Genomic DNA, 20,466 nt, shown 5'->3' on the forward strand with positions numbered 1-20,466 from the left:
TGAATATTAGTTCATGTTGTGAATTCGAAATAGGTTAATGAAAGGAAACATTAGCCATAGGACTGGAGGAGGTACGTTGCCATGTACGTGGCCTGTGCTGAAGGATCTGGTTTCACACACCGGTCAGCTGTGCATCCAAACACTGTTGTGTGTCTCTGCAGTTTCTTTTGTCTGCTGCTGTTTTTGTTCTGAAAGAAAAGAGAATGGATCTTAATAACCGGAAATCAGGCATTAGATGATAGAGGCTTGAAGGGATGCCTATGTCATGGGCACAGAGTGCGAGGAGAACAAGCAGACTAGCGGAGATGATGATGCATCTCAACAGGACGCTGCCAGTGTGAGTAAGATGCATCCTTAACACAGGGTTTTTCTACTGTGACTGAAACTGAACAGTATTTTAAATTCTTGTCGCATTTTAATCAGGAGTTTATCTGTTTCTTTAAATTAAACCCTAAATACTGGAGTGTCTGTACACACATCAAAACCTTTAAGTCACATGTTTTGTCATGTTGCTTAATGTGTGTAAAATAGATTGAACTTTTTTTTTTTGGTCCTGTGGGAATCTATGTCCTGCTAACTTGTGATGGATTAAGTGCCACTTGCACAGTATGGGATGACTCTGAATGAATAATACATGCGCATTGGGTAACTTAATGAGTGCCGAGCGCTGCGTCTGATGGAGTTAGGCATTCCCCTTCAAAAGCTAAAGTGACCAGTAATGGCGCATCATTAGCAGTGGACACAAGCTTATGTCATTGTTGGCATGTGCGAGTTTGGTTTAACTTTATGAACATTGGTGTTCTTTCAGTACACGCTGTGGCGCAATGTTGTACTATTTAAACACTTGCTCACCCATGTCTCTGTGCATTCAGGATTGATTAGCATGTCGTTCCGTCTACTGTAATGTAAACGAGCTGACCTGGATAAGGTACAATGATAAGAGAAGATGGTAGCGGCAGGGTTATGCCCTTTTCATGTTTCTCTGGTAATTTAACCTACTGATCTCCTCGAAGAGATCCAGCATCGCTCAAATGTGCCTTTTGTCCCAACACTGAATCCTTAGGGCTCTAACACAGTTGGCAAGTGAGCTACAGTATCGAGAGCCTCTTGTTTGTGCTTTTCACATCATTTCAGCATCATTAACCTATTACAATCCGCACAGACTGAAGTGACAACTCGAAAGAGCAAGTAAAATGTACCGCTACCACGATGGCACATCTGTGTTGATGTGTGATTGTGTCCCTCCCCCGGCTGTAGATTGCAGATGTGGCCGTGGAGGTGGCCACGGTTGACCACACTCTCCAGAAGCTTTGCAGGAAGTACAGGAAGACTAGACGGAAGCCCAAAGGACTCCAGAGGCTGTGGGCCCATTTGTTGAACGTCCCGCACGTCGCGGTCATCATCACAGCAGTGGTGTCTGTGGTGTTGGTGATCACGTGGTCGCTGCTGTGGGTCTTCATATGTGAGTGAAGGACTTATACTTCAGTCCCATAAAAATGTATATCTTTTCAGAGCATAATACAATACATATATAGTGCATAAAACACAAATTCTACTGGGGTGTTTTTTACCAGCATTTATGTTTCTTAGTACTTTTTGTACGTCTGACATCATCTAACATTAGTTGGTTGTTACATTACATTGAAACGGATCCAGATAAGGCAATTTGATATATATTTGTTTTAGTTCGCAGGGAAAGCAACAGTGGAGTGTATTTTGCCGGGATGTTCCGTGTTGCTAATGTGGAGTTTATCCCCGAGTACCGCCAGGCAGAGTCCCATGAGTTTGTATCCATGGCAAGAAAAATACAAAATGTGGTATGTGTCAGTGTAGCCCTGTTATTTACATGACGTTTAGTGCTGATCATGAGAGCTGAGAAAGTCTTACTGTTAATTGCTGGTGTCTCGCAGGTGAGCAACGTGTACAAGATGTCCTCAGTGGCCAGACTCTACAAGGAAGCTGTCATTTCAGACCTCAGGTACTGTGTTAGTCATCGTCATCATAAAGCTGATATTTATGATTTAGCTTGTGCTTTTGATTCCACTTATTTACAACCGAGCAACACACCCTGTTTTAATGTATACTCTGTTTTCCTCACCCAGTAACAACAACAAGGGCGGTGTGCTGGTTCATTTCTGGATGGTGTTTGTGGTCCCTCATCTAAAGAGCCCGGCAGTGTGTGAGGAGTGTGTAGGAGCCATTTTTAGAGATTCAGTGTACACCAGCCTGACTAACAGGTCTTCTGTGGGCTACCTGCTGGGTCTCCCTGTTGATATAGACTCCATCCTCATCAATGGTGCGTCAGTGTCTTGACACGTGCATCCTAAGTGTGTTTATCAATGCAGAGATTGACTGTTGTGTCTTCCTGCAGCTGTTCAGCGATCAGATTTTTCATCAAATGGAGCAGGTAGGCAATAACTCTTAAGTTGTAATAAAAGTAACCCTGCATGCCATGTGTGTCCATGAGTGTTGTTTTTTCCCCCCTCTCGCCTCCCAGACTCTCAGTGTGTGGATAAGCTGTATGCCAACCTTCCCGGGGCCAGTGTCCCTTTAAACGTCTTTTCATCATGGGGTGGTGTGAATTGCTATGTAAAGCTCACCGCTGTCCCCGGCTCCCTGATCCGTCTGAGCGTCACCTCGTTCCTCATTGAGCCCAGCGACTGTGTGAGCGATGCCCTAACTGTGTACGATGCTCTGCTGCCCATGAGAGGGCGCATTCTGCACAGGTGAGTCGGCAGCTTTCCTTAGAACGCTGCTTCCTCTCCTCGCGTGATTAAGACAGGCCTGTTGCCAACAAGACAATGTGATGTTTTTCCACGTATTACAATTGCGAGCTTATTAAAAGGCTTCTTGCTGGTATTTGTTTTTTTGTAAGTTCTCTGAAATCTTGCATATACTGAAGTGTATCTCTGTGCTGCAGGCTGTGTGAGCCAGTGTCCAGCTCCTTCTCCCTGGTGTCTACCTCCAATGTCATGTTGCTGTCCTTCAGGATGACTAATGGCAACAAGAGCTTCAGAGGACACTTTGAGGCCATTGCTGAAGAAAGTATGAGACATTCACTGAATTTTTTATGTCGGTGGTTCCCCATCTCTTTGGCTTATGTGTACATAAATGTCTACTTGATTTAATGTCTAGGATCAAAGTGATTATTCCCCTCCAAATTGTGATACAATTTCATAAAAAGGGAATTAATAATCCTTAAGTCTGATCTCTGTCTTTCTCAGTATGTATGTCTCAAATGGATATCCAGTTGGAGCCTGATGTCACTGGTCAGATTTACAGTCCCTTCCACCCCAGCCTTCTGCCCCCACAGTGCTCCTGCACCTGGAGGTTTGAGGTAGGACACACACACATGACTTGAGTGAGTTACTTAAATGGTGACTTAAAAAAAGCTTTGATTATGAATTTCTGTTTATGTTTCATTCTAGACCCCTAATAGTGTGTTGGGAGTTGCTCTGCAGTTTCAGAACTATGTACTGAAACCAAAGGACCTGAAGGGCTGTGACCACGGCTGGTGGAAGGTCAATGAAGTCATGTACGTGTGTAAAGCTACATGCATATAGATATAAAGGCAACTTTGAACTCAAAACAAAACCTACTGTAAAATTCTGTACATTTTTACACATTTCTACAATCATGTCTCCCTAAGCTTGACAAGATCCTCTTATCAAATGGTGGATATATTATTCAGTAGTTCATCCCACAGCAACATCCTGTGATGGCTTGCTGATGGTTGCTTTCCTTCCGCAGATTCTGTGGCAGCTACGTGGGACACCACACGGTGTTTCGGATCGCTGACCACAGCCCAGAGGTGGTGTTTCGCTGCAGCTCACGTAACTCTGCTCAGCCTTTCCAGGCGTCTTACAACAGCTACAATATCAGCCAACGTAAGCACTGCAGGAGCCAGAGCGTGACTCATTAGAACAGCCAGGAAGCGCCGTTAGGAAATGACCAATCATAGGTGTTTCATTGTACTTGAGTGTGGATGTGAGTTAATTACTTTGTTTTGAAGTGGATTCTAAAAATGACCACATACTTTACAGAGAGATAATAGACCATAAATACATTGGATGGGCATTTTGCCACTAAATATTAAAAAATATTTAATATAAAAAAGAATGTAAACATGGACCTGTTTTACAGAAGATGAAGATAATTAAGTAGAACTACTTTTGTCACTTATTCACTGTACAGTACGCTTCACTTGATTACTACCACTATTACCATAGAAGATAAAGCTTTTTTATGCACTTTATTTTTTTTAAGGATTTAGTTCTGTTTATCTTCCTGCTACTTCCCTATCACATATGTATAATAACTTTTTTCTAAAAAATTTTCCCATTCATACGTGCATCAGCCTGCCCAGAGAGCCACTTCCTGTGCTCCACGGGGCTGTGTGTGGAGAAGAGTCGGCGCTGTGATGGCCTAGACGACTGCCAGGACGAGAGCGACGAGGTCTTCTGCTGTAAGTTGTAAGGCTGGGGCGAGTCGTAATCGATTAAATAAATAAATAAATACGTCGACTCGCATTACGTGCGTTGAGGCGTCACTGCATTGCACTGCACTGTGGGACTCCCGGACCGGACAAGCTGCAGACCGCGCCTTCGACATGCTAAAGTTTTCCTTGATCGCCTTCATGTTAAAAGTAATTTCTGTCATGGTGACGTAACGTTATACCGTGTGTCATCTAACGTTCGGCCGTTTCATATTTTCTCTGTTTATTTAACGGCCACTTATAAGCGAGAAAACAGCTGGATTAACAATCTGTGACTGTCGTATGTAATAGTTTCAGTTGTTGTCTTCGGCCCACACTGATGCAAAAATACATGCGATTATCATACTGCATATTTCTCAATTCTGAAATAAATTCATGTCAGAAACATTTAAAGTTTTAAGTAAAGTAGCCTAATTAACATCTGTTATCACAACACATCAGTGATGTGGAAATTTGATTCATTTTAATATGCTACTATTGTCATTATTCTAATGTGCTTCATCAGGGTGATTGAATAAAATATTCATTATATATATTTTGATTAGACATGTTTTTGATATAAGTTGCAGTATCTCACAAAAGTGAGTACACCCCTCACATTTTTGTAAATATTTGATTATACATTTTCATGTGACAGCACTGAAGAAAATGACACTTTGCTACAATGTAAAGTAGTGAGTGTACAGCATGTGAAACAGTGTAAATTTGCTGCCCCCTCAAAATAAAACATCACATTAATGTCTAAATCGCTGGCAAAAAAAAAAGTGATTACCCCTAAGTGAAAATTGGGCCCAAAGTGTCAATATTTTTTGTGGCCACCATTATTTTCCAGCACTGTCTTAACCCCCTTGGGCATGGAGTTCACCAGAGCTTCACAGGTTGCCACTGGAGTCCTCTTCCACTCCTCCATGAAGACATCGCAGAGCTGGTGGATGTTTGAGACCTTGCGCTCCTCCACGTTCCGTTTGAGGATGACCCACAGATGCTCAATACGGTTTAAATGTGGAGACATGCCTGGCCAGTCCATCACCTTTACCGTCAGCTCTTTAGCAAGGAAGTGGTCGTCTTGGAGGTGTGTTTGGGGTCGTTATGTTGGAATACTGCCCTACGGCCCAGTCTCCGAAGGGCGGGGATCATGCTCTGCTTTAGTATGTCACAGTACATGTTGGCATTCATGGTTCCCTCAAGGAACTGTAGCTCCCCAGTACCGGCAGCACTCCTGCAGCCCCAGACCATGACACTCACACCACCGTGCTTGACTGTAGGCAAGGAGCACTTGTCTTTGTACTCGTCACCTGGTTGACACCATCTGAACCAAATAAGGTCTCATCAGACCACAGGACATGGTTTCAGTAATCCATGTCCTTAGTCTGCTTGTCTTCAGCAAACTGTTTGCGGGCTTTCTTGTGCATCATCTTTGGATGAAGCTTCCTTCTGGGACGACAGCCGTGCAGACCAATTTGATACAGTGTGCGGCGTACGGTCTGAGCGCTGACAGGCTGACCCTCAACCCCCTCAACCTCTGCAGCAATGCTGGCAGCACTCAATACGTCTATTTCCCAAAGACAATCTCTGGATATGACACTGAGCATGTGCACTCAACTTCTTTGGTCAACCATGGCAACACCTGCTCTGAGTGGAACCTTTCCTGTTGAACTGCTGTGTGGTCTTGGCCACCGTGCTGCAGCTCTGTGTCAGGCTCTTGGCATCTAGGCCATCTTTATGTAGAGCAACAGTTCTTTTTTTCAGATCCTCAGAGAGTTCTTTTCCATGAGGTGCATGTTGAACTTCCAGTGACCAATATGAGGGAGTGTGAGAGCAATAACACCAAATTTAACACACCTGCTCCCCATTCACACCTGAGGCCTTTTAACACTAACAAGTCACGTGACACAGGGGAGGAAAAATGGCTAATTGGGCCCAATTTGTATTTCACTTAGGAGTGTACTCACTTTTGTTGCCAGTGGTTTAGACATTAATGACTGTGTGATGTGTTATTTTGAACGGACAGCAAATTTACACTGTTATACAAGCTGTACACTCACTACTTTACATACGAAAAGTAAATGTTTCCAAAAATGTGAGGGGTGTATTCACTTTGTGAGATACTGTATTTAATATTGATTGACATTTTGATTACTTCTGTGTTCTGTAATGTAATGGTTACACATTACACTGTATCAACTGATATTTGCCTGAGGAATCAGTCATGCATTGGAAAAATCTTGCATATCTTTACAGCAAGGCCCACAAAGAACTGTGGTGGCAACAGTCCCCTGCATCCTTCGTTTGTATGCAACGGAGAGACAGACTGCACCAATGGAATAGATGAGATCAACTGCACTCAGGGTATGAATTTCTAAAAGTCTTTTTAGAAATGCAATTCCCTTTTTCACCCTTTTAACCACTAAATATTGCAACATGTTCTCTGCAGAAACAACCTGCTCTGCAGTCCGGTATCAATGCAAAAGTGGCTCCTGCATCCTGAAAAAGAACGCAAAGTGTGATGGTGTTTATGACTGTCAGGACCACAGTGATGAGGTGGACTGTGGTGAGTGCTCAGCATTACCTGATCCATGTGCTTGATTTCACAGCCACAACACACACACACATTTTTCGATAATATTGCCAAAGATTTTTTTTATAATGCTACGTCTATCCCATTTTCTTGTAATAAATCTTGACACTTTCCGTCTTTAAAGTGACTCAAATGCCAACATGTGGTATAATGCAATGGTGCAGAACTGTTTACTTTTTGTAACATGACCTTAAACATCCAGTTCCAGCCGTATGTATGTTGAATTATGCAAGTAAGATGAAGTAAGAAGTTTTCTCCACCTTTTTCATAATCACTTTAATTGCTGGCCTACTACCACCATACCTGTTGGACGCTGCCTGTCAGGAACATGTCTTCAACTTTAAATTTCCTAAAATAAAGACCACGTCAATGATCTACCAACTCAGCCTAAGCTACAATCACACACATTTTGGTCCCACCTGAATTGTTTCTCAATGAAACACTACATAGTGATTATTCATGAGAAAGTTGTTGTTGTTTCATAATCCTCTGGGCAGTGTGCACCAAACCTGCTGACCTGCAGCGCTGAGGTGACCCAGCTGTAATAGCTTTCACTGTTTGCTGTTATTTTATCATGATGGGGTCTCCAGGCGATGGGAACAGGCTTGTCTTTGATCACTCACAGATACTAGGCATACTGTACTGTACATGCACACGTGTCCGCTCACACACACACACACGTCAAAGCTGTACTTTTTAATAAGGCGGCAACAGACCTGTCAGTCGTGGTGATGACTCAGCATGTCAGCATAGTGGATATTGTAGGTGTACAAACACACACTCGTACTGGATACTCACACTGATACAGGCACACATGCACATAATAATAAGAATAGTCCTTAGTACTATAGTACTTTATATATAGCTTTGGCAATATTGTTGCTATACATTCATGCCAATAAAGCTAATTTGAATATAAGAATAGTAACATGTTGTTTTGTATCTGTCATTTAGGGATATTCTTTTGTTAGAGGCAATCCTTTTGAATAACAATATGACAATATGCAGTTTATACACCTGCACACACAAGCTCCGAAGTCCAGTGTAATATAACCAGTATAACAACAAAATCCATCACTGTGTACTCCTCAGCCTGTGGTCGTCCCTCCTTGGTAAAAAAGGTGGGCTCATCTACAGGACCTGAGCGTATTGTGGGTGGAGCTAACTCTGGGGAGGGGGAGTGGCCATGGCAGGTCAGCCTCCTCTTCTCCGGTAACCTGTACTGTGGTGCGTCCGTCATCTCTTCTGATTGGCTCATCTCTGCAGCGCACTGCTTCAATAAGGAAAGGTCAGTCACTGTCACTGCTGATTAGCAACATTTTGTTATTGTTTAATATTGATCTCTATAATGGCTACTGTATGTAAAAACTACAGATTTAATATGCTGAGCAGCAGGCTTACAGTAACTGATAAGGCAGGGGTTCCCATTCTGAATTTTTAGTTTTAATGATAATTATGAGCATTTCAACCAAAGAGGGATTTTTCCTCCTCAGATTGTTTAAATAGAATGGGTTTCACAGACCTGAAGATGCAAAAGTATGTAGCATTTCACAAGCAAAAAAGTTTTTATTAAAACCATCACCAGGTAGTAATGATGTCTGTACATCATCTGCCAATTTATTGTATTTACAGTTTTAATCACATCACAAAGTTGAAGAAGTTATTAGTTCATCTGGCAGTTATTACGTTATCAGCTACTGGCTTATTGTGTTGATTTTATGAAAAAATCTAGATTTATTAGATACAGTATAATCTACAAAATTTCCTCCTACAGTGCCTTTGACCCCTGACCTCTGACTCCCCCAGGCTGTCTGACCCACGTTACTGGAGCGCCCACCTCGGCATGCTGACACAGGGCAGTGCCAAGCACGTGGCGGAGATCCAGCGAATCGTGGTGCACGAGTATTATAACGCGTACATGTTCGACTATGACATCGCCCTGCTGCAGCTGAAGAAGCCCTGGCCTCCCTCCCTTATCCCGCTGATCCAGCCCGTTTGCCTGCCTCCCCCCTCCCACACTGTCACCGACAGCCACCGCTGCTGGGTCACCGGGTGGGGATACCGCTCCGAGGAAGGTGAGCAATGCCTTTGATAGAGCTCAGTGACTCCATCCATCCATCCATCGTCAACTGCTTACTGCGTGCAGGGTCGCGGGGGGGCTGGAACGGGGGGGGTATTCCATTAGTGTCCCACTTCTCCCTCACCTGCCCGCAGACAAAGTGCTGCCCTCGGTGCTGCAGAAAGCAGAGGTGTCCCTACTGAGCCAGACTGAGTGCACGAAGAGCTACGGACCTGTCTCACCACGCATGCTGTGTGCCGGCATCCCCTCTGGGCAGCGAGATGCCTGCAGGGTGAGCTCACATCTGACTGAATCCACCCACCTGCATTTTAATGTATACTTTTGAAACTTTTGGTGTATACTTGAATCAACTGCACTCTGTTTGTGTTTCAGGGCGATTCAGGGGGTCCCCTGTCCTGTCAGGCTCCAGACGGGGGTCGCTGGTTCCTGATCGGCATTGTCAGCTGGGGGGCAGGCTGTGGCAGACCAAATCTGCCTGGGGTCTACACCAGGGTCAACAAGTTCACCTCCTGGATCTACAGCCATATCAGCTGAGATGATATCTTATTCATCCGCTGCCAGCAGAAGCTTTAATACTTGCACTGTTGCTCACACCAAATAAAAAAAAAACATCATCAGATACAGTGGCTGTGTATTTTTTAGAGCTATATCTGCCTTTTACTGATATTACAAGGTGCAATGAATGTGCAACTGACACAGACACCTAAGACAAAGTGCCTTGAAAGATTTGAATTGTCTTCAGGAAGCCTTTTTTTGCTGCATTCCTCCTTCCAAGTCTGATACTGTAAGCCCATGTTATGACCTGCCTCACTATGGATAGGTATGGTGCCAGGTTTGTAATTGCAGGTTCTGTCTTGCTTTGTGCCCCTGCGGAGCATCCAAGGACACAGCAGCCAAGCTCCAGTTATAATACCTCGCACACGTTTCCCTCAAGCACCCTTTTGTCCCCCCTAGCGTCACTCCCGCATGTTCGGCGAGGAAAGTTTGCCCACAATATCTGTCGCACGGATGGTTGTGCGGATTGAATCCTTTCATAGTGGGCTCTTTGTCCCCCGCACTGCATTCTGGGGCTCCGTGTGACACCTGCCGCCCTGTTCAGGTAAACGGGAGGCGGTGAATGCCAGCCGCATCCGAGCCTCTCAGGTCGGATTTCGGGGCTGTTTTTTTTTTTTTTTTTTTTTCAAAGGAAGCGACAGCGGGGGTTTCCTCTCTCGCCATCGTTTCTATGCCTGAGGTATTGTTGCATATCGCCTCTCCGGACCTGAACGGGACAGTGCTATGAGGACTCTCCCCAAAAGCAAAACTTGCGAAGTGTACTGCGTCTCCGGGCATGGACACTCTGCTGCACAGGTAATCTGTCATCGTTCATTGCGCGGAAAACCAGTGCCAAACGGGACTTTTCTTTCTGCAGAACTATTATGTCAATTCTTCCTGTTATACATTTACAATATGTTGTATCTATAGCGCGAAATTAGTCTGTTAATCTAACGTTTGGGGAACTTTTTTTGCAATACCAGAAGTTTGCATAATAATCAGAACCAATCAAGCCGACTCAGTCACTGTTGTTAATTGTAAAATATGTGTCTATGGGTATGTGGGTCTCTTTGTCATGAATGTCCGTGTCAGGGTGAGCCACTTGATTGAGTGCTGACACCGCAGAGCCAGGCCGTGGGAAAGCAGACTCCTCCAGCCACGCTTTGTCTGCTGCCCCGGGGAATCCTGCCAACCCCTTAAATGTTTAAGGAGATCCTTTCAGCTCTAAGATGTTCACCGTTACTCTCAGTAAATCAGTGTCTGCTCAGCCATAAAATCTATGTCTCATTGATTTTGGCAGATAGGCTGCATTTTCTTTATCGCCAATCTGCTGCGGCCACATAAAGATGCAATCCAAACAATTAGAAGCAACTTGAGCACAGACATAAAATGCTGGTATGATATTTGAGTCATGTCCTTGTCTCTGGAAGGGAGAGGGGGAGCTGAAGGAGCCCAACCAGTCACTGAGCCCCCCCACGAAGCCTGAGGATCGGGCAGAGCAGAGGGTGGAGGGGGGGCGAGCTCTAGCCTGTGGCTCCTGGAGGAGATGGCTGTCAGGTCTCCTGCCTTTCTTTCCCTTCACTGCCGCCATTGCACTGACTCTCCACTACTTAGCATGTGAGTACAGCTGCTTTGGTGTTTTAGACGTTTCTCAGACCTCTCCTGTCCTTAAAATGTGTCAGTTTCGACATGCACAGTCCCATAAGTGTACCTGTCTTAAATCTACCTCTTCCTCCCCAGCTCCCCCCTCCTCAGTGTTCTTCCTCGGTGGCAGCGTGGAGTTCCCAAACTTGAGCTTCTCCTCAGAGCTGACTGACTCCACCTCCCCTCAGTTCCGCCTGCAGGCTCAGGCTTTGAACCATTATGTAAGTTGGAAACAGTGGTCTTGTCCGTCACTACCTCTCCTCTGAATGACACTTTAGAGTGCCACTCGACCTTCCTGCTCTGGGCTGAAGCTGATGTTGCTGCTCTAACTTTGTCGCTGTTCATTGCAGCAGGCTAGTAGTGTCTTTTTATGCTGGACTTTCAAAATACTGCTGCCCTCTTTCTCCTTCCCATTCTCTTCTGTTGATGTCTGTCTGCATTGTTATTTGTTTGCTTTTCTCTCTATTGGCTTTGTCCTCTTCTCTCTCTCTCTCTTTCTCTCTTGCTTTGGTTTTTTTTGTTCTGCCCACCACTTTCTTCTCTCCTTTCTCTCTCTGGTGGTGTTAAATGTAAAGCTGAAACAGGAGCTGGGCACAGTGTGTGTATGAGTCCCCAAGACCCCCTGGGACAGGGCCCTTTCAGGGCCGAGGACAAGCCCAGCATTTGTGAGCCCAGCTAGGCCCAGGCAGCTAGAGTGAGAGGAAGAGCAGGCCTTCAATAAAAACATTGTCTGTGTAACTTTCACACAATAAGCCACTCTGTGCGCCGTACACTACAGAGAGGAGGAGAACCTCAGTCTGACGCTGGGGTTTAGAGGGAGAGACAGGGCAGTAGGGCAGGATGGGATGAAAGAAGGATTGGGAAACAGATGTGGTGTGGCGGGGGGCTAGGATTTTGGCGAATTCATAGGCGTATATCCCCCAAAAACCTGCGTTGACATAGTGTGATGCTCCTGTAATCAGCTGTAAGGGTGAGTTAGCAGGCTTGTTAAGTGGTCATAGTATCTCTGGAGCCATCTGTTCATTAAAGAACAGGTGAATTCAAGGCCAGGAGCCCATACCACCCAGGGTCCTACCTCTACACGGTCGGCAGTTAGAGCCACAATGGAGCTCTGTGTTGCTCAAAGTCAACATACACACATGCAGAGTTTGAGACACACACACACAAGAACAATTCTTTTGTTGAATTCTGGCTGCATGTTCGAACAGGGGTGTTCATGTGTTGCTTACACTAGAAAAGTGACCTCACTTGCACCGCTATGATGTCACACCTACAATAATGTACAGTACGTGGTCAACCCTCCTTTCTTTTGTCTTTTTGCATTTAAAAAAAAAACAGTTCTCAGATCTGTACGAGTCCTCACCGTGGAGCTCTTACTACCTGCACTCAGGAATTACTGCCTTCAGGTATGCTGCACTAACAAAACCCTACTGATAAAATGAAACGCGCAGGAGCTCATATGTAAAAGGAATCTGCATGGCAACAACAGACTCGGCTGTATGTCCCCTGCATAATAGCAACATTGTAAACCCTTTGTGTGACAGTGAAGGAGCGGAAGGGCTCACCGTCTTCTACTGGAGTAAATTCTCCGCCCCGGACGACGTTGCAACGGCGATCCGGAGTTCTAGCCTGGAGAGGCTGCAGCGCAGGCTTCCTGGCAGTAACAAGGTTCTGCGGGACAGCCGCAACGAGCAGCGCTATTACATGGAGCAGGATGACAACATGCTCCACCTGCTGGGTACATTCTCTCACTGTAGTCTGCATACATATAGTGCTTGCACATTAACAACACAGATATGTCCATGTGAAAGTTGTAAACACAGCCATTACATTTCAAATAGAAACAAGTGATGAAGTAATTAACTGCTAAGCCTTTGTTAATAATGTGGTTTTATACACCTGCATTGCTCTAGAGTATTTTGACAATTGCTGTGTGTAGGTTTGGACCCTGACGACTTTGAATCGGATGACAAATCAGACAAGAGTAAGAATCCAAACAGCCTCCAGAGTGGGAAGTGGCAGCTTGGCTTCCAAGGTGAGGAGAGCATGCCACCGACTTTATATTACAAAACCTGAAGATCTGATGTCTAATGGTGAGTTAAAAATTAGTAAAAAAGTGTGATTGAGGCACAGCGTCTGACTAAAACCAAGAACATACATCAAAGGCTTGTCCCTAATCTAGCTGAATGATGATCTCTGTCTGGATTGCTGCTGAACTTAAACTTTGTATTTATGTGCTCTTTTGATTGCAGTGCACTCCTACCAACACTAACATTATAACACAAAAAAAATGTCCATCCTTTCCTCTTCCTAGCAATGTCCTTTGACCTCTATGCCAAATATGGCAACAACCGCACCCTGAGCCTCGTGAGTCCCAAGAAGCCGTACTACCAGTGGCGTCTTCGTGTGCCATCGGGTCATGTGGTTCGACTAGTCATCCTCACCCTGCATGGTGCCACGCCAGGAAGCTGCACCGCCCACAAGCTCTCAGCCTACGACTTTTTACTTCCATTACAGAACAAGATCATTGCCAGGTTAAGACATTTTATGGAGTTTATGGACATCTGCACTGATCTCTCTAAAATATGTCTCTTTTAGATATTGAGTATATAAACATACCCTGGATGCATTTACTTGTCTCTCAGGTGGTGTGGGCTGCCTGTTTCGGGTTCATCCCCTGTCATGAAGCTGACATCCTCTGGAAATGTGATGTTGGTCACCTTCTCTTTCAGCAGACAGAGGGATGGAGCAATCTTCAAAGCGTACTTTCAAGCCATCCCAAAAGCAGGTTTGAGTGCTCTGCATACACAGTTCTGTCTGAGTTCTACAAATCTTGTTTGTGTTATATATTCATGTTTCTGCCTTTGTGTTGGAATCATTTATTTCCATTGATTAGCATCATGCTGCATTAGTGTTATTGTGTATTCTGTGTCACCATCTCCTATTGCAGGTTGTGGAGGGTCAATTTCCTCCTGGAACGGCTCAATTTCCTCCCCCTACTACCCTTCCTATTACCCTCCTAATATAGACTGCACCTGGACACTACGGGTGAGACACATGAGCGTATGTATGCATGTTGTGAGAGTGTTAGAAACAGTGGAATAAGAAAGAGTGAATCATCCCTTTGTTATTAGGCCCGTCCACATTCCAGCGGGCAAACTCTTTCTTTAGTCGTCTTTGGTTACTTTATCAGGCGCCGTTGCCAGGTTACCTGATCTCCACGACGATCGTGACGATGGACATTCAGGAATCCCCGTCATCGGACAGCTGTGAGAAAGACTGGCTGGACATCGGAGGGGTCAAGTGGGTTGTGAAACTGTCAGAACTGTTTGAGACATTTCATGTTTGTTTGGTTTTTGAGGCTGCATGTGTGAATTAAAAGTGAAAGTCCTTACTGTTGTGCTCCTCTATATCTAGACTATGTAATCCAGTGTCAGACAGCAGCAAAAAGCGAGTATATTCCTCTCCTCTCACCCTCCACTTCCAGTCGGATGAATCTCTCACTCACAAGGGCTTCTACTTGCTCTACCGAGCCTTCTCTCCAGAGGGCAGTAAGTTAAAATGTGGTTATTACACTCCACTGTGGCATGACACTGTAATGTGCCGAGACAGAGAGGCATAAAATACTTTTTATTAGCACTGATACATTGACTTGGGGTCACATATCCATGTTTACGGCAAATAGAGTGCTATAAATCCAACGAGTCTTCTCCTTATCGGTCTCCAGCCTGTCCTCGCCAGTTTCGCTGTGGAGATGGACGCTGTATCCCTCTGAGGAAGGTGTGTGATGGCGTGAAAGACTGCCTAGATGGACGGGACGAGGTTAGATGCTGTAAGTCTGTCGCCCAAAGGCACAATTGTAGATACAAAAGAGCTGTACATTTGACCGATGCAATTTTTAATTCATTTAAACATTCTGACAAAATGTTTCTATTTTTGTCTCCCTTTTTTAGTTGTTAGTGTAAGTTGACAATAAGCATCCTAGTTTAAATTATGACCATCCTTGTTATGTGTTGTACATATAAACATCATATCCTGGTTTCAGGCACCTGATAATGTCTTATCCCAGTTTTGATAAAACGTGGATATGCTAACTGGAGTACTCAAAAATCAGGATACTGTGGCATGTAAATGCTTTATTCAGGTTTCCAAGTGGCTGAGATGTTTAGGAATCAAGACCCAATGGCACCTGGAAACTGTTTTGATCTTGAATTACCAAGTTTGTTGTGTAAACATTATATCCCATATAAGATCAAAACCGGGATAGCAATGTGAATGTAAACGCACTTAATCACTTTGATTTTAAAGACATGACCTATATGCTACACTCAGATTTCTATGTGTTTCTGTGTGCACGTTTGCACATGTGTGTGTGAAACATGTAGCATCCTGCAGGCCAGGTGAAGTGCTGTGTGGGAACGGCCAGTGTAGGTCTCAAAGCAGCCAGTGTGTGAGTCAAAGCAACTGTGCAGACAGCAGTGAAGAGGGCATCTGTGGTGAGTAGGCTGTCAGCATCGTACTGTAACGCATGCATATGCTTGTGTTTATCTAATAATTAAAGCTCATGTGTTTGTTTCCAGGAGGTAAATGTTACCACGTGTGTCCCAACAAGGTCTGTTTGCCAAAGTCTTCAGTGTGTGATGGTGTTATTGACTGCAAAGACCGCAGTGATGAACTCAACTGTACCAGAGCATGTGAGTAAAGTTTATTTTATTATTTACATTATGTTGTAAGTAGTTTCTTCTCTATTTTGTGTCCTTTTTTCACTCTACCTAATTAGGGCCCGAGCACGACCGTGTGAGGTCCCTATTGAATTTGCTAAGATTATATTTTTATATATTTAATTTTTTTTAGACCTCAAAGGCTGCTCCTCATCTTCATACAAATGTGCCAATGGAAAGTGTGTAAGTAAGGTTAACCCTGAGTGTGACGGCGTCAAAGACTGCTTCGACAGCTCTGATGAATTGCGCTGTGGTAAGTTCTCCCTCACAAAACTAAACCTTAGACTCTTGTATTTGTGTTTAAAACCAAAATGAAAGTCCTCTGACTTTCCAAAAGTAATTCTGGGTTTGTGATTACTCTGTCTCCCTGTGTGTACCAGGCTGTGGCACCAGGCCCAGGAAGCGTACTAAGATAGTGGGTGGCTCTGATGCTGGGGCGGGGTCATGGCCATGGCAGGTCAGCCTCCAGATGGATCGCTACGGTCACGTCTGCGGAGCCACACTGGTCTCCAGCCGCTGGCTCATCTCTGCAGCTCACTGCTTCCAGGACTCAGACGCCATTAAGTAAAAGAGACGCCTGAAAGCCTTGTGATGATTATCATAAGTCATGTGTTTTACTGAGTTCTTGCATGTATTGCCTGCAGATACTCGGATGCTCGTGCATGGCGGGCCCACATGGGAATGCATGTGATGACTACGGGGAACAACGGAGCAGCCACTAGACCGATTCGCCGGATCCTCCTCCACCCGCAGTATGACCAGTTCACCTCTGACTATGACATCGCCCTTCTTGAGCTCAGTGCTCCTGTCTTCTTCAACGACGTGGTCCAGCCTGTGTGCATCCCGGCGCCCTCACACACCTTCACAACAGGCACAAGCTGCTATGTCACGGGCTGGGGGGTCCTCATGGAGGACGGTAAGAGATGTTCAAGGGTCCATTTACTAAAAGTATGCTTTTAGATCTGTTGTTTAGAAGGTAACTTAAGTCTAGGGCAATGTAGACAAGAGTTTCCACTTTGTGTTTGTTTTAATTAAAGGTGAACTGGCCTCTCGCTTACAAGAGGCCTCAGTGAAGATCATCAACAGGAACACTTGTAACAAGCTGTATGACGACGCTGTCACTCCCAGGATGCTGTGCGCTGGGAACCTGCAGGGAGGGGTGGATGCCTGCCAGGTGAGTGTGTGCAACAGTGTTGGTGTGTCTTACTTTAAATTTTATGGAAAAATACTGAATACTGTTCACACAAACCTTTTAGTCATAACCACAAAATGCACAGCTTGCCAAATTCAAATTCTGTAAGATTTTCTACATTTCCCAGAATGTCTGTCTCTCAACCACAAGAGAATTACGATAAGAGAAACTGACAAACCCACATACATTTTTTGTCTTGGTCATCATGCTCTTCTTCTTCTGCCCTCGCTGTGCGAGAAGATGCATGGCTATGCAGCGAGTTAAACACATTCCCAACACAGATTGAAGTCTGGTGTTAGCCTTTTTTAGAAGTTTTACTGGAAGTTGTTGTGAAATTATGAAAAACGCATTGGACAACAAATTATAGTTATTACAAACAAGAAAAATATATCATGTCATAAACAAGAGTTAGGACAAAGGTACTGTAAAAATTAGTTGAATTAGTGCAGTAATGGGGAAGCTGGATTCACTAATAAATAGACTAGTTAGCTGTCAGAGCAGTTAGCTAACATCTGAAAAATGATTTTCGAGTGTTTTTCAGTCATCAGTAATACAAGAAAAGAGTCACAACAAAACCACTTGAAATCATGTGTCACATCTTAGGCATTTATAAATGCCAGCAGTTCTTGCCAAATGTTTTATGCTTTGGGCCTATGAAAAGAAGAAAGTATTTCAAAATACTGGTTGGTGAATGTAGCTTATATGTGCAGCTGTTGTTATTAACAACTGCACACCCTGCTTTTAACAGAGTATAGAGCCTTTAATAACACAGGCATATATGAAAAATAGGATTTTCCAAGTTTGTTTCTCCTAAACTTGTGACTTTATAATCTTAGAGAATATTTAAGTTTTTTGAGTTTTGTCTCATAAATTTGCCTCTTTAATTTTGGAAATTATGAGTTTTTTCTCAGAATATTACCCCCTCCCCCAGCTCAGCATTATTTCAATTTTTTTTTTTACCTTTAATGGACCTTATAGCTAACTACTAATCCACAGCAGTGAAATGCTCCTTTATGTTTGTGTACGTTCGTCTGAATGTGCATCACTGTGCATGTCTGTGCCCTCAGGGTGACTCCGGAGGTCCGTTGGTGTGTCTAGAGCGAGGCAGACGGTGGTTCCTGGCGGGGATTGTGAGCTGGGGCGAGGGCTGTGCAAGGCTGAACCGCCCCGGTGTCTACACACAGGTGGTCAAGTTCACTGACTGGATCCATCAGCAGACTAAAGGACAGGTGTGATTGAACACCAGACTGGCATGAACAAAATGACACACAGGATGAAGGTTTCAACCTGGAGTCCATCTTCAGACTTGTCATGATTGCATGACAACACATTCAGTCAGTTTTTGGGAGCGTGCCCATGGCAACGGACATATCACCCCTGCTTCAAACGAATCATCTTCCTTACAATCTCCAAATCCAAATCCAAACAAATCACAAAAATGTCAGCACTTAACCTGCTTACAAAAATTTACTTGCTTTTGGGTTGCTACACTTAATGTTAGATTTTGGGTGGAATACCTTTTACAGATTACAAGATACCAATTTATGATACAAGACTACGGAATACTGTAACATAAAAACACTATTAGCTTTTAGTTGTGGCTGTCTGCACACATGCAGACTGAATGGTGGATCAGTATTTACTGATATCAGTAAAAAAAATGTCAGTAAACAAATAGCCTATTGGAATCAAAATTGTCTTCCTCCGTATTAGAGAAAACATACCTAGCACTCATTTTATTTGTTTGTATTTTTCTGAGACAAATTGGGATTAATCAGAAAATAATAATCAGAAAATTGGGTTGACAATCTGGTTATTACAAATACCAATTGCTGCGCAAACATGGCAAGATTTATATTATTTTTGAAAGACTCCTTTTCAAGATCTGGGGCTTATTTCCATTTTCTCCATATTTTTCCTCTGTCATCTAAAGCGTGTTGCCCTTGCAGACAAAAGGACAAAACTTTGGTGAACTGCACATCCTTTAATTGCATTAACATAAATCCAAATGAATATCTGTTTAAACTGCTAAAAATCTCTAAAAGACTTCTGACTGTTGCTCCTCGATAAGATGGACAGGTCACTACTTTACCCTGTAGATATCAGGCTTCAGAACAGATTTGAGGTTGGCCAACATACAACCACTAGCCAGGTTATCCTGTGCATGTAAATGCAGCCAATTACTTCCTGTTTTCCTAACGGCTCCCCCTGTTTCCTGTCACAGCTGTGTTGTTCATTACAGAGATAGTGACCATGTCAGGTGTTGCCAACAGAAAACCCATCAGTCCTTTTATTGAATGTGGAAAGAGTTCTCTCCCCCGCAAGTATGTAATTGTGTCCCATCTACATTCATCCATGTACTGTATATGTGTGTTCATGACTCATTGTATGTGTTTAAGAGTTGCTATTGTACTGTATGTGTATGTATGTGCATTTGTATATCATGAGTTTATCTGGGTCATAGCCTTTTGTCCAATATATTCTGTAATTGTAGCGAAGTGAATAATCCCTCAGTAGGAGCCGATAATATATTTTGCATTTCAGTTTTATCATGATTTAATTTATCTTTATGGTGCCTGCTTTGTACTTCATGAAAAACATGACCACATACTCCCCGTTAAAACCGTGATACAGTTGATGCTGGTGTAAGGAGCAAATAAGATTACCAGGAGAGAACCATACCAATCTTTACTATGCAGACAACACATGCAACACCCCATTTCCTTTTCCTCCCCTCTCATTCAGCTCACATCACCATCCAGTGGCCAGTCTGCACCATTGTGTAGCCTATTTTATGTCCTGAGGGAATGTTTAGCAGCTACACTCAAAGGATTAAAAAGCATGCAGTTTGCATCGTTGTTTAATGATATAAGATTATATGCCTTTATATTAAAGACACCATTTTCAATGCAGCAGGTCAGGCATGTGTTTCTCAACAAACAGTTGTACTATGACATTTTTATTGTTTGATTCTTTTTTTTTTCTTACTATAATGTCCAACAGTGCATTGTGGCTTTTTGCCTTTTTCTTATTTTTCTAAACTTTGGACTGCAAAATATCTACTGCTTCAGCTGTAATTGCTGATTTTAACTGAAAAGATTACAGTATGAGACACCTATACACTAGCCTATATACAATAATTATCTGATGGCTTTAATAGTTTGAGCAAGAAGTAGCCTAACACATAAACTGAGGTTACGTCTTTAAGTGTTGACATCAGAA

The 20,466-nt window shown here is 43.7% G+C and overlaps 1 protein-coding gene across 1 annotated transcript; it reads left to right on the forward strand.

Moving 5' to 3' along the window:
- The first annotated feature begins 61 nt into the window (after window positions 1-61).
- On the forward strand, window positions 62-20,198 carry LOC119883373. Its single transcript, XM_038694031.1, has 38 exons — window positions 62-337; window positions 1,258-1,462; window positions 1,687-1,817; window positions 1,911-1,978; window positions 2,103-2,296; window positions 2,372-2,407; window positions 2,498-2,726; window positions 2,921-3,045; window positions 3,225-3,337; window positions 3,429-3,535; window positions 3,751-3,887; window positions 4,358-4,465; window positions 6,737-6,844; window positions 6,930-7,046; window positions 8,166-8,361; window positions 8,880-9,148; window positions 9,288-9,424; window positions 9,526-9,684; window positions 10,108-10,135; window positions 10,253-10,296; window positions 11,076-11,304; window positions 11,428-11,552; window positions 12,670-12,737; window positions 12,876-13,069; window positions 13,271-13,366; window positions 13,646-13,865; window positions 13,977-14,119; window positions 14,282-14,379; window positions 14,525-14,634; window positions 14,749-14,882; window positions 15,059-15,163; window positions 15,717-15,827; window positions 15,912-16,025; window positions 16,186-16,305; window positions 16,433-16,616; window positions 16,697-16,968; window positions 17,090-17,226; window positions 18,312-20,198. Exons 1-38 carry the CDS (start codon window positions 266-268, stop codon window positions 18,477-18,479), a joined length of 5,211 nt encoding a protein of 1,736 aa, XP_038549959.1. The 5' UTR covers window positions 62-265; the 3' UTR covers window positions 18,480-20,198.
- Window positions 20,199-20,466: the final 268 nt, after the last annotated feature.

The sequence above is a fragment of the Micropterus salmoides genome, unplaced genomic scaffold (genome assembly GCF_014851395.1).
Source record: "Micropterus salmoides isolate LMB-PRFRI ecotype aquatic unplaced genomic scaffold, ASM1485139v1 Ms_hic_scaffold_1, whole genome shotgun sequence".
Taxonomy (NCBI): Eukaryota; Metazoa; Chordata; class Actinopteri; order Centrarchiformes; family Centrarchidae; genus Micropterus; species Micropterus salmoides.